The sequence below is a fragment of the Podarcis filfolensis genome (assembly GCF_964270895.1).
Source record: "Podarcis filfolensis genome assembly, chromosome: 7".
NCBI lineage: Eukaryota > Metazoa > Chordata > Lepidosauria > Squamata > Lacertidae > Podarcis > Podarcis filfolensis.
Window position 1 is genome coordinate 43,499,181 of NC_139603.1, and position 14,704 is coordinate 43,513,884.

A 14,704-nucleotide genomic window follows, 5' to 3' on the forward strand; every position below is an offset into this window, starting at 1 on the left:
CTGTTATGACAACTAGCAGAACTCAGCTTTTATAAGGGTCATTAAAATTTAGAAAGTCAAGCTGTGGTAGGTCATTTAGAAGATATTCCAATTGAACGCACTGGTTCAACGAGATGCAGAGAGCCTTGTAACTGATTAGCAATTTCTGACAGAACAGAATGGAAGGGCAAGCACAGCACCGTTTTGAGAGGGACTGAGGAAGAGACTCAGAAGAGGTTGAAAGCAAGTATGAAGAGAGGATGGTGCTGAGCAATATCTGCCCTACCAGAGGAAGCAGCCAGAGCTGTGCTGAAACTTGGGAAATCCTTATGGCATCACATGGCCATTTAAGAAGAAACCAAGACACAGAGCTGAAGGCTAAAGCTGAGAAGGTCTTAGGGAAAAGAAAGAGACATACTCCAGCATCACTCCTCCAGAGGAGCTGAAGCCATATTGTCCATTAGTAGAGGCTGCCTAAAAGTAGCAAGGCCCTGGCCCTGGGTAAAGTCCTCAGTGAAGCCTGTAAGGTATCTGGGTGTAAAGAGACTTGACCAGAGGGAAGACTTTAGGTGAACATTAAAGGCAACTGCATATTTATTTAGATTAATAAGATAATTAAGACAAGTTAATAAGCATTTCAAAGCACATAAAAGCTCTATTTTATATTAAAGCGGCAAATAATCCTATTATGAAAAAAAATAAATTAGTATATATATGTTTGCTCTTTAAATATATCTGTTGGTCTGTTCATCCAAGCCTAAACCCAGCTCTCTTTGTGTGTGTATAGAGGTATGTAAAATATGACTAAAGGAATTATTTGGTTATAAAAGGGATAAGGAAAGCAGGCTATTTTTTATGAATTTGTTTTAATAATTTATACACCACTTAATATTACAGTTTCTCTATCTTAGATTTCTGTGGCAGGGATCCTACAGATGATAGATAATATATAGGTGGGCTCTTATAGCTGGATGTAATATAAAAAATAAAATAGAAAGGCCAGTGGGGCCAGAGTGATGGAATGAGAGAAGCCAGGGTTGGTACAGCTTCCACACTTAACACTGCCTTTCCTTGGTTCCTTCTTCCCAGCATATCTGGGAAATAATTTTGCTACTGCAGCTTCAGAAAACTTTCAAGATGGGCATGACATGCCTATAACGATTTATTCTCCACATCCTAAGAGGGGTTCAAAGTGCTGAAGGCTTCCCCCCTCGTGCCAAATATATCTCCTTATGACCAGAGCTCAGCAACACTGTGGGCAGGATTCACCTAATGAACCCTGTCAGCAGAAGAATAGATTCCTGGCAATAAATCCCTGGCAATGCAGGAATCTTTGCCCAACATGGCGCTTGAACCCACGACCCTAAGTTTAAAAATAGACTTGTTTTTTAGCATTCACATGTTTATTGTTTTGTCGAGTGTGGCCATTGGGCTACCAGTAAAGTTTCATGGACACTTTGCTTGTATTGTATGCCAAGTATCACTTCAGCTTGCAAACACAGCGAGTTTAAAAATTGCACGGTAACATTTTTCTAGTCCGCATCACAATAAGGAACATGGAAAGAAGGAGACTGTTATATGCAACTAAGTCTTCTCCTCCTCAAGACCCAACCTTCTAACAAGGTGACAAAGCAAACCAACCCTTAAGTTCAGTTCCTAAGTATGGAGATTATTCATTCTTTCTATACACTGAGCCCTGTTCTGGAAGATCGTGCAACTTCAAGAGCACCTTTTCAGAAGGCAACCACTCTTATTTTAGACTTATCTTTGGAAATATTTTTTCACTTAAAACTTTCATATATATTTCACAATTTGCATGTACAAAAAGGAATAATCACTGAACTCCACTTGAGCACTTCAAATTGAAGGAAAAACATGCATGCAGGATGTCAACATGGGAAACATGCACACCAACACTACCATTCCCAATGTAAATGACATATTGTCTTGATGTACACTTAGCAGAGAACATCTAACTCCTAGATATACCCTGAAGGAATGACATGGGAAATGAATATCTCACAAAAAGCTTTAAAAATATGTGGGCATGCATGCTTAAAATGTAAATGAAAACACTTGAACACACACTTTAACTCTAGACTTTGTGACATCAGTATTTTGTGACAAAGGGAAACAGGAAAGGAAACACCAAACTTTAGACATCCAGCTATAGACACAGGGCCACTTCAGATGGATTATTTTCCTACATGGATAATGCATGCACAAAAGCAAACTTGCACACAACAATTCATACTACATATACTTTCCACAACATTTCCTATATAAGTTCCAATGGCATAGGAAAAGGTCATCTTTGAAGTGGCCCTTATATTCAAAATTTGTGAATTTCCCAAATGCTGAAGAGAAAATACAAGTTCATTTTTTCAAGTAGTGTTCAATTAGATAATCAAAACTGGAACAATTTGAGAAATATTCAAGATGTAGAAGTGCCACGTTTGTTTTTACAGCAACGAGAACATAAGCATGGCAGCATGGATTCTTTTAAAGCTTCTGCATGATCCCAACAGCTGATTTAAGTTCTTAGAAAAGCTAGGCAATGCTAACAACTAATTTAAAATAGGTCAATGACTCCCTGGGGTTTTTTCGGGGGGGGGGGGGGAATGAAGACAATGAGATTATTATAGTGGCAAATGTTTGTTGGTGAAAGATGCTGAGATCAAACAAAAATTAAAATTAGAGTAAAATGAATAAACGTTATGCTACATTTGTATAGTAGCCAATAAAGCAACATTTTAATTGTCAATAATGTAATTTATAGGAATTTTACATCTGAAAGGGATTTCAAAAGTCATTCCCCTACTTATGCAGGAAATTCACTACCATAGCACCCCAGAAACGTGGGTATTTAGCCTCTGTTGAAGAAGTCTAAAAAAGCAGTTTGCTATCTTCCAAGGCAGCCTGTTTCACTGTCAAACTGTTTGTTCTGTCAGTAAGTACTTCCTAATATTTTTTTAAAAAAAACATTTCTCCTAATCTGAACTAACTGGTTCAAGTCCTAGGGTCCTTCCCCCTGGAGCAATAGAAAATAATTCTTCTCCATCATCTATGTAACAGCTCTTCAAATATTTGAAGAAGGCTAACATGTCACTTCTTAGCAATTTCTTCTTTAGGCTAAACATGTCCAACTCCTTTAACCTTTCATCAGGAATTGAACTCTAGATTTATCTTGATTCAAAAAATCTTACAAATAACCAATCCAATATATTTATATAGGTTTGAAACACTCTGACTCTAAGAGTTTCCCCATTCATTCCACCGGACGCAGCAGACCATTGCACAGACATTCAATCTGCGTTCATTTGCTTTCTCCAACAAATATAGTGTGCAAAAGCTCTGTGTGCATAAGAGTGTACAAAGTACTCCTTGGTAGGAATAAAATCTTTAATAAATATTTTTGCTTACTTAAAACGTAGGAAATCTTTGATGCATCACAATCTCCATGGAGTGCTATTTTGCTAAGTAACATCCTTTTGACAGTTTTTTTTTAATTAATCTCAATTTATGGAGACTAATAAATGTCAGAACATTGGCTCCTGTTAGGCATCCAAGTATATAGTTACATGTGACGAACATTCATTGAAATTAATAGGATGACCTTATTTTACTTAGGGCAGAATTTCAGATGTCTTTTCAGGATTTTTATTTTTTTAAAAAAACACTGAATCTAAGAAGGTTGCAGTAATGATTATTTTCACACCCAAAGATATTGGCACATTGAAATACTACATTACCTCGTATCGGCTTCAGTAGGCCCTGGCTAAACATCATGCTGGCTCAAGTACCATTCTGTGGCCATAGGATTCCAGATGGGGACACAGATGAGGAATGAAGTCATGCCAGTAACTTTCAAGTATTAGGTAACAGATGATACGAAAGATGCAACAGCAAATAACTCAGATGGAAGCAAGACAAACACATGGTGCGACAAACAGAGCTGATGGTGACCTGCCAAGAGGAGTTAGTAAACTGAATTCACTGCATCTATGCAAGAGTTAAATACTATCAGATTAGATCAGTGTTGCCATCTGAACAGCCACAGCCTAATTTTTCTACTACAAGTTATTAGCAAATCTAGTAAGTTATCTCTAATGCATGAAGTATTATTAATACACTAGGATAAAGCCATTAGCTATCTTACAGGATTAGGACTGTTAAGCATAGGTGGTTTATTTTATCACAACAGCAATTTGCACCACACTACTATGTATACTTCTATAGCATGGATGAACAGCACAGAAACTACTTCTGTACAATTATCCCGCATTCATTGGATCTTAAAGCAATATATAACCCTGTTTTCATACATATATTTTTCATCAGTATCACTAATGGTCTTTAGAGCAAGCCTAATTTTCCTCATTTCAATTTTGGTGATGTCTGGATCAAATATTTAAGCACCAAGATCTCCAAATGCCATGGACTTCCCCAGCCCTAAGTACTTTTAAAGTAACATGCCAATTTTAAGATTGTATAATGATTTGACACGCCGAAAGACAAAAATTGGTGTATGTGAAGTAATAAAAAGTATAGGAAATTATTTAATGAAACAGCCAAAAACGCACTGGTGATTCTTGTTAGAAATGCATACTGAAAATATTAAAATAGACTGTCTTCTTCTCATTGACTTTATATAAGCTGCTCTGAGAGCCTTATCAACTGAACAACAACATAAAAATGCTTAAATAAAAGTTGTAGGGTACATTACTTGATTCCACCCCAAAAACATTACCTTATGAATTTGATACCTATTGCTATAGCTGTGTGAGGGAAAGGGAAAGGAGCAGTAGGTATATTAAAGCTAAGTCGTCTTATAACAGTTAATCATATTAGACAAGCATATTAAAACCATGCTAGAACACAAAACTTTAAAACATTCTCCTGGTTTTGGTTGTTATTTTTACTTACCAGATTTGTAATCTAATTTTCTTTCCTCTTAGCTCTACTGTTTTGATTTTAAAATCAACACCTATAAATAAAATACAGTAAACAAAAAAGGAGGAATAAGCAGTAAAAGCAACACAGGTATGATTTAGTTTAATTTAGTACCTGTTCATATTTACGTAACGTAAGAAGGTGGACTTGTACCACTTAAAGAGGCAAGGAGGAGACAAAGAACAGATATTTTTTATAAGCACTCCACATGAACTTATCTAGTATGCTACCACCAAAAATATTTTCAACAAGGGGAAAGGTTGGGGTTGTTTTTTTTTAATTACTCAATTATTTTCTAGGAACCACCAGAAGTTCTATTTTTTTAAAAAAGGATCCCCATCAGTTATTGCATTTTAATAGTTCTGTTTGCTTCAGCCTTGTTATCGAGTGTGGGGATATAGCTAGAGAAGTTAAACTTGTCCAACTTCTACTTAAAGGAATATTTTTAAAAGCTCAGCCCCGGTCATCGGGAGAGGGTCGCTACGCCACTGACATTGGTGAAGTATGTATATAGGTATAACAGCTTCCATTATACACATTTCATTGCACGTAGCACAATGACTTTTCCGTTTTTATACTGTAAACCACCATGTGACCCTCAGATGAAGGGTGGTATAGAAATTTAATAAATAATAAATTTACTCCTGCATAACATTTTTATTTTAGAAACTACATTTGAAAATTAGGTTATTTAAAACTGATATCATTGGTGGGGGATTCATTAAATTTCATGTCCCAAGCTAGTCAATTGGGAAGTGGTAGGGAAAGGAGAGAGAAAAGAGGATAAGTTTGGTCCCGTCACTTTTCAGCTGGATAGTTTTCTTACTGATTGTCCTATGTTTCATAATATTGCAGTACAGCTAAGCAACTCAAATATATGCCACTATCGATTGGTTCAGAGAATTCAGTGCTTTTCGATATACACTAGAATAAAATCTATCACATAAATTTAACTTCAGTGTGATTAGAGACTTAGAAATATTTTTCCTGCAGCCTGAAAAAAACCCTTCAAATCCTATAACTTTTTAATTTTCTCTCTTATATTTTTCACAACTCAAACACACTCACAATCTCAAATATAACACAGAGCAAAAGGTTATAGTCCAGAGTCAGAAGTAAAGTTTCAATCTTAAAATGACATCAAAAATGCCTACTTGTTTTGATTCTTCCGATCCTATTTCAGCTGTTTACAGCTTGACAGCTGATCTCTCTCATTACCAAACGAACACTCATCTACTAAACTTAGCTCTACCCATTAGTTCATTTTTCATTTTATTAAATCTCACAGATCGCTCCATTTTGAATAAAGGCTGTTCAGTCCTTTCCATGGTGCAATATGTATATAATACACTTAAAGCAAGGTGCCTTAAAGAATTGGTCGCCTGCTTATTCAGAAACAATTGTATATTTCTTTTCTATACAACCTAGATTCTGAACATGAACCCTTATCAGAAATAATTGTCAAGAGTCAGTGTGGCTTTGGGTTCTGACTTGGTAAACAGCTAATTTCTTAGTTATTAAAATTGCTGGATAGTCTTTGACCTCACCCAGAACTTCAAGGAAGAGGGAATGCTTCACCTGAAGATGTTAGGAGGCGCTCTTCTTTATAAGATCTTTTTGTTTCAGATAAATGTTTGGATAGCTTTTTTGTGAGCCACTTGCTATTTTTAGTTGATTGAAATGGAATAAAGCCAGCAGAACAAGTGTATTTTTTGTCTATAAGCCATTTTGAGTGTTGTGGTAAGGTGACTCAGAAATGTCGTAAAATTAAGATATAGTGGTAGTTATCCCTGTTTTGAAGTATATGTTGTACTTTCAGAGTTTCTGTAAAATCATTGTAAATGTTTTCTAAATTCTCTACATGGTATGGCTGCTTTGGAGAACACCTACACTGGTTTATCCCACAACACACACCCATGTACATGTATCCGATAAGAAATTTACAGAAACATGGTTTATACCTGGCTTCATATCACCCAGCATGGAGCACAGAGGAAATGAGTGATTGCTGTACTCCAGATTCTGGGGGATATCTTACACATTTTTACTTTAAGAAACAATTGGGTTAACAGCCCAAACCAGAAGTCCCATGTCCTGTTCTGTGATTATCAGTCACCATGCACTGACTTCTGCAATCCTTGCTTCCAGTTTCTAAAAATAGCACACATGTTGTGGCTAGTAAGTTACTATTATATGTAACCAAGACTACAATCCTGTATTCACCTAGAAATTACTCCCATTGAACCTAATAGGGTTTACTAAGGAGTAAACATACATAGAACTGAATTGTAAGTAATCAGTAATTACAACATCTTATTGCAATTAAATGTTGTTTAAATTACAAACAAATCCTATATTAAATGGAGATATTCCTTTGGTTGACAACATGAACAGAGAAAACTCCCATAAGGGAATTTTAGAACCCTGGAGAGTGCCATACATTAACATTAATGTAATATGCACAGAACAGTATCTTATAGCTGAAGCTATTTAGCATTTAATTTGTTTGGACATGCAGGAGCTAGAAAATGAACCTAAAGCTCTGCTTATCCCTATTAAAACATTAAACCACAATGATAAGGAGAATACCAATAAATGTCATAAGCTTAGTAGAACACCAGGGATTCTTTAGAACCCAAGGCACTGGACAACCCTATAAACCAGGGGTGGGGAACTTGTGGCCCTGAAGCTCTTGCTGGCTATGATGGCTGGGACTGATAGGAGCTGGGGTCCAGCAACAGTTAGGGACATAGGTTCCCTTCCCTGCCATAAGCATTCACACAATGAATAGCCTCACTAATCAAGGAGATTTAACTGCTGCAAGATTGTAGCACTGTAGGTCAATAAATCTTAATAAAGGATGCAGGTGGATTTACGTAGCATTGCAGAAGATTTAATAAAGATTGTACCAGCCATCTTAACAGCCAAGAAACTACTTTTAAGTTGTTCCTTTGTAACTGTTAGATGTCCAGGTATAGCATATTAGACATTTTATGTTCCACAAGGAGAACAGCTCAAGTTCAATAGTAAAACATTTGCTTTTCACACAGGAGGTCCCAAGTTTAATCCCTGATATATCCAGATAGTGCTAGGAATGTCTGTTGTCCGAAACCCTGGAGAGTCACTGCTTGTTAGTGTAGACCAGGAAGCTGCCTTATACAAGGTTAGACCATTTCTCTATCTAGCTCAGTACTGTGTACAGCAGCCTCTCTCAACCTTGGGTTCCTAGATGTTGTTGGACTACCATTCCCATCATCCCTGACCGCTAGTTTATAGGTGTGTGCACACTGGGGCCAATTCTGTGAAATAATAACTATCAAGACTTTCCATAAAAAGTAGTTGAACTAACTAACTGAAGGATTGTTTGTGGACTAATAGCAATGCAGTTACCACTGAAGGAGACCATCTTGCTATTACTGTCATATATTTAGCTTTTGTTTACCACCACTAAGAAGGTCTTGGAGAGATGAGGTAACACTGTATAATCAGAGTTACTTTCATCTCAAATGAAAGGGAAGAGTCTCCCCTATCACCCTGGGTCAGGGACAGATCCTGGGTAATAAACAAAGACTCTCACACCAGATCAACAAAACAGCGATGTCATGAGTAAAAACACATAAACATTTTCTAATAATTAAGCACTGCCCAAACTGAGAAGCCACTAGCAATAAATTAATCGGATGATGGGATACTTCTTCCTCCCTCATCACTTTAGCATTCTAGCAAGATAACTGGCTCTTTACTCCAACAACGCAAGTAGAATGTGCCCAGTGCCTGAGTCTCTACACACAGGTACACTAAATTAGTGTACCCCTTCCCAGGCAAATCTAACTGGAGGTAGTTTTAATAATACAAGTTTATCTTTGTCATCCCAGTAAAGGGCAGGAAAAGACTATTCACTCCCCGCCCTGAGAGGAAAGGAGAGAGCACTTCATCCCTAAAGGATAAAAGAGAGAGAGCGCGCTTCACCTGAACAAACAATAGCAGCATTGTATCTCCCAGCCCAACCTTACTATGGGGCTGCTTGCAGTTTCGAAGGAAACAGGGATTTCACACGGACCGCAAGTTATGGATGCGGCCCGGGTGTTTTAAGAGGCGTCTTCACAACTAACGGGGTGAGGAAATGGGGTGGGTTAAGGAACCCAAGCACGAATCTAAGACCAAGGCTTAGAGAGCAACCCTAATTTTAAAAATAAGATTTGTAACGCCCCACTCCACCCTACCCACGACGCCCCCGCTTCCCCCTGGAAGTCCCCTTCTCCTCGCCCTCCCCCTCCTCGGCCCCGCCGACGGGCCTCACCGTACCTACGGTGGACTTGCAGGCCTCGCAGAAGGTGTCGTCCGTGAAGCGCTCCATCAGGCTGGTCTTGCCGACGCCCCGCGAGCCGATGATGATCACCTGCAGCTTGAAGTCGGCCGGGCGCGGCGGCTGCTTCCTGCGGCGTCCCTGAGGCCCCGAGAGCGCAGGGGAGCCGCCGGCCGAGCCCAGCCCGCCGCCGAGCCCCGGCCCCCTCCGCTGCAGCCCAGAGCCCGGCTCCATCCACTCATGCGGCTCGCGAGCCCCACTGCCCACCGCCCGCTGCTTCAGTCAGGGCCCGGCCCAAGGCCCGGCTGCCCTCGCCCGCTACGTCTTGTCCCGGCCAGAGAAGGAGGAGAAGCGGGGCCCCAGTCGGTCTGCGCCGCGGTCACCCGGATGACGAGCAAGAAGCTGCGAGCCAGAGACGCCCCGAGTCACACGGAGGGAGGCAGCGCCCTCTGCGGCGCGGGAGGACTCGGCGCGGTCACCTTGAGGGGGGAAGCGGCCCGGACACCGGCGTCGGAGGAGGAGGAAGATCTTCGCCGCCGCCGCCAGGCCCTGAGGCTGGCGCGCTCTCCCCGGCCGAGCGCCCCCCTCATCGCGCGAGGCCGCAGCAAGGAGGAGCTGCACCCGCAGCGGCGTCACGGGGTGAAATTTAATGGGCAGCAGCTATCGCAGAGATACAGCAAGGGCACAGTTTTCGCCTGTTGAATTCCTGACCTTTCGGACATCTTTTCTGAGCCCTGTCAAAAACAAAAAGAGCGACAACTAAGGCGGTCACTCCCGTTTTTAGATAAAGCATCGCCACCCTCTCACACCAGGCGTTTCGCATTGTGTGGGAAAGAAGGGAGATTGCTATCATGGCACCTGCTCTCTTGCTGCGCATATATATATATGCAAGAGAGCAGATTAATTGAGCTTGTATATTAATCGGTGATGTCTTTTTCACTCATGAAAAGTTTTTTTTTAGTCTTAAGAAAGAAGAGTGGCAACCCTAATAAATAACCTTCCCTTTTCAAGCATCCCCTTATCTGTGCTTCTAATAGCAACTTGAGCTTGGGCTGCATTAAGAGGTTGGGCTGCATCCTTAGGTTTAGCCTGCGCAAACTAGCCTGGCTGGGCTGGTTGAATGTAGGCCATTACTAAACAAGGTGCTCAGGTCTGCAAAACAGAAGTTGCTCAGGTGACTTTGTGTGAGGTGACAGGAACAAAGTATTGTTTTACAGGAGGCTTGTGGTGTGGTGTGCTGTGAAGAAGGAGAAAAAAGGGCAGACCTCCATGAGCTGCTGGGCAGTGGGGCAGGACCATCTTGGCTACTAGCTGGAGGGGGCTGCACTAAGAGACCCAGAGCCATGGCTGCCTGCTGTTGTGGACACAAGCTTGCTGAAGCCTTGAGAGGGACAACGAGAAATACTCTTGGGGTATAATGTTCCGCACCCCTTTCATTGCAGACCTCCAGGTATTAATATACAGAGGTACCTCTGGATGTGAGCGGGATCCGTTCCGGAGCCCCGTTCACATCCTGAAGCGAACAAAACATGCGATTGCGCGTGCGTGGGTGGCATTTTGCCACTTCCGCACATGCGCGTGACGTCATTTTTATCATCTGCATATGCGTGAGCAGCGAAACCTAGAAGTAACGCGCTCCATTACTTCCGGGTCGCTGCAGAGCACAACCCGAAAATGCTTAACCTGAAGCGTATTCATCCCGAGGTATGACTGTATGTTAATAAAGCATATTACTTAAAGACACTAGCTTCCACTGTGCCTCGATCTTCCCAATGAAAATACAATGCTGGGTGAGCACCTGGAACCCCTGGAATCTTGCACTGCTTGTGGAGATTGGGGTGGCGTGTAACTATATGTTTACTCAGAAGCAAGTCATATTCCCAGGAACTGCATGGAATTGCAGCCTTAAGCTAATATTGGAATAAGTGGGACCTGCAACCAAACCTTGCTATGTATCCTTACTGCCTATCAGATGTGCTCCTCTTAAGTGCTTCTGCCAGCTACTCATGCCCCTTCCAGGACACAATCAGGACTGCAGGCTGGAAGTTCCCCATCTATGCTATAAGTTGTTAGAGCAGAGGTTCTTAACCCTAATGGGTCCATGGATAGGCTTCAAGGGGTCTGTAACCAGGCAGAAAATAGATAAATTTCAATACAACTAAATGAATTGTATGCAGAATCTTGTATGTGTTTATGTGCAGTTGTCTGGGGAGGGGTTCCGTGGTTTTCATCAAATTCTTAAAGGGGTCTGTGGCCCAAAACAAGGTTAAAGAACCATTGTGTTAGAGTCTCAAGTAGCAAGTGCCTTCCCCGCTTTCGGGGCTGCTAAACATGCTCATACCTCAGTGGACTGTTATGCAATTATCATCATTTCCTCCTCCCAGAATTTTTTTTTTTTTAATCTTTTCTAAATCTCAGCATTCTGTCAAGCATGTTGATATTTCCATCTTATTTCTTAGTGGCCATGTTTTGTATATAATCATGCAGGCACTCACCTTCTTGTTGGAAGCCACCCAGAGTGGCTGGGGCAACCTAGTCAAATGGGTGGGAGAAGAAGAAGAACAAACATTAAGGTATCTTAAGGTATATATTTCTCCATTGCTCAATTTAGGTTGATTTATCTGCCTTTTCATAAATATTGTTTAGATGGGAAAAATTAAAAGGTAGAAGATGTAACAACTAAAGTAAGGGCTGGTTATAATATATGTCTCCCCTTCTCATTGGCTTAATGCCACTGTAACATTCCCTTTAAGGGCAGTTTGCTATGCAGACATTAGTTGATGGTGAAAATTTAATTCCAATTGGGCAATTTATTCACCTCATGTTTTCTCCCATTGAAGTTGCTGTGAAATGTACAAGAGCAGGCTGGACAATTTTTGTGTGTCAGTTTTCACCTGTGCTTCCAGCCTTTACCCCCACCCGCCACCCCCCCCAGCTTCTTCTTTGCTCTTCCATGGAATTCCACATGGAAGGCCACAGAATTAACCTGCAAGACAGATAGTTCAGATTATATTTGTAATTATTTTTCTGGAGAAACAATCAATATGTCAACAGGTTATAAAATATGAATGCTGCTGTTTTCATGACAAATTAAGTCAGTATTTGACAGCAGTTGAGGACCTGGGGACAAAAGCTGACAGCATGTCTGCAGCTATAAGCGAAAAGAACAAAAACATTTGAACTTTTCAAATGCCAAGCCAATAAACAGGATTCAAAAATGACAGCGGAGTAGAGCTCCTCTATTTTTCTGCAATAGAAGCCATCTCTTTTAAATTCTCTCAGACAGTTATGAATCAAGCATCTGAGGGAACAATATAAATAGTGTGATAATATTAACTATACCCGTCATAAATTTGAGTTTATATCCTCTGAAAAAAGTACATTATGTTTCATCAATGTAGTGTAGTCAAAGAGCATATGGATCTCGCTCTTCATTTGCTTGCTTCCATATCCATCTGTCTTTAGAAAATTACCTTCTTGTTGCTGAGTTAACATCCCAAAAATAAATTATTTCGGAGCCTCTGTGGAACTTCTATGGAAATAGCTTTTATATCAACAAAACTGCTTGCTGCAGCATTCCTAGCTTACTTATCAGATGGCCTGCATCCAGTACAACAACAGGAGGGGATACTGCAGTTAAAATACTTTACCTCTCTGTCACTCAAAAGGATTTATGTTCAGAATCTTTCCAGGGTAATTAGCAAGATGACTGAAGGAGAGCAAGGTAGTGGAAGGCAAATGTCATTTTCAATAACTTTGTTTTTCTCTTCTCTACTCAGAGCCTGCCCTGTAAAACAAGAGTAGGCAGAAAGTTGATTGCTGTGGATCTCCATTCCATTTCTGTTAGAGTGTCCAGTGCCTAATGCTCGCTGGGATTCTTGCAAATATAAAAATGCCAGACTGGCTGAGTCTTGATTGGATCTATTCTAGCTAGACCCTGCTTATGTTATTAAGCATACATGTCCAGGATGTGTGTGTGTGTGAGAGAGAATTACAAACGTTCACAATTCTATGTGCATATGGATAGGCTAGCAATGCAACATGACTGGTTTTTGTTGCCCTGTGGAAAACATCAGAAATAGTTGGCCACTAGAGGGAGTATAGCTGCTGTTCAATGTAAAATCTGTGAGGTGAAAACTGTGGCAAGGATAAAGTTGTTCAAATTATAATATCAGCACAGTGGTACCTCAGGTTACATACGCTTCAGGTTACAGACTCCGCTAACCCAGAAATAGTGCTTCAGGTTAAGAACTTTGCTTCAGGATGAGAACAGAAATTGTGCTCCGGCGGCGCAGCAGCAGCAGGAAGCCCCATTAGCTAAAGTGGTGCTTCAGGTTAAGAACAGTTTCAGGTTAAGAACGGACCTCCAGAACGAATTAAGTACTTAACCCGAGGTACCACTGTAGTCTTAACAACTTCACCCTTCACACAGTTTTACAGGAAGTTGAGAAATCTGAGGATTATTGGAAACAATGTATTCTGGGCCCTTCTACACTTAATTGCCCCAGCTCAGAGCACATATAAGGTACACACATGGCATCTTTTGCAAAAATGCACATACCTGAACTACTCCCTTGAAACTGCCCCTGCACAACCATCCTTACCTTCCAAGCAAGGCACAGAGTTGTTAAGGTTGAAATCACACAATTTTATTGTGCACAAGATGCAATCATACTGTACAAAACATAAAATATATTCAAATTATAGAGGTACCTCTGGTTACGTACTTAATTCGTTCTGGAGGTCCGTTCTTAACCTGAAACTGTTCTTAACCTGAAGCACCACTTTAGCTAATGGGGCCTCCTGCAGCCGGAGCACGATTTCTGTTCTCATCCTGAAGCAAAGTTCTTAACCCGAGGTACTATTTCTGGGTTAGCGGAGTCTGTAACCTGAAGCATATGTAACCTGAAGCATCTGTAACCTGAGGTACCACTGTATAAAGAAAATGTAAAAACACCCAAAATTGTACAATGTGCTGGTATTAATGGCTTATACATCTAGTTTTTCAAGACTGATTTAAAACCAATTTTCCTTAAAGAGCCTTGAATCAGGCTTTACATTTGCCATTCATTTGTACTGTGCAGTGCAATTATATTCAAGTTTACTCAGATGTAAACCCCATTGTAGTCACTGGGGCTTCATCACCAGGTAACTATGCATTGCAGCCTTAAGGCTATCAATGTCTAACAAAGTTTTCAAATGTAATGTACCGTATTTTCTTTTCTAAAGAATTGTGTACGTAATTGATACACATGTACATCAGTAATACACTTTTCCAGATTAAGTTGTACCAGTTAACTGAAACATTTGACAATCTAGAAGTGAAAACAAAACTTTTACTGTCCCTTAAGACCCATCCAGCTCCTGAAAATGCCAAAAGACTATTTGACTGTGAGGAACATGGAAGCAATGCTTTACTTTCTTGGAAAATGACAATAATACAGGAGGAAGGAATGACCTTTATCA

At 40.5% G+C, this 14,704-nt stretch overlaps 1 protein-coding gene across 1 annotated transcript in view; it reads right to left on the reverse strand.

Moving 5' to 3' along the window:
* Positions 1-10,079, reverse strand: part of RAB12 (RAB12, member RAS oncogene family) — a 14,656-nt gene extending 4,577 nt beyond the window's left edge. Inside the window, 3 exon segments of the mRNA XM_083624251.1 lie at positions 4,730-4,757; positions 4,906-4,966; positions 9,238-10,079. Coding sequence (XP_083480377.1) covers positions 4,730-4,757; positions 4,906-4,966; positions 9,238-9,472 — 324 coding nt within the window. The 5' untranslated portion in view covers positions 9,473-10,079.
* Positions 10,080-14,704: the final 4,625 nt, after the last annotated feature.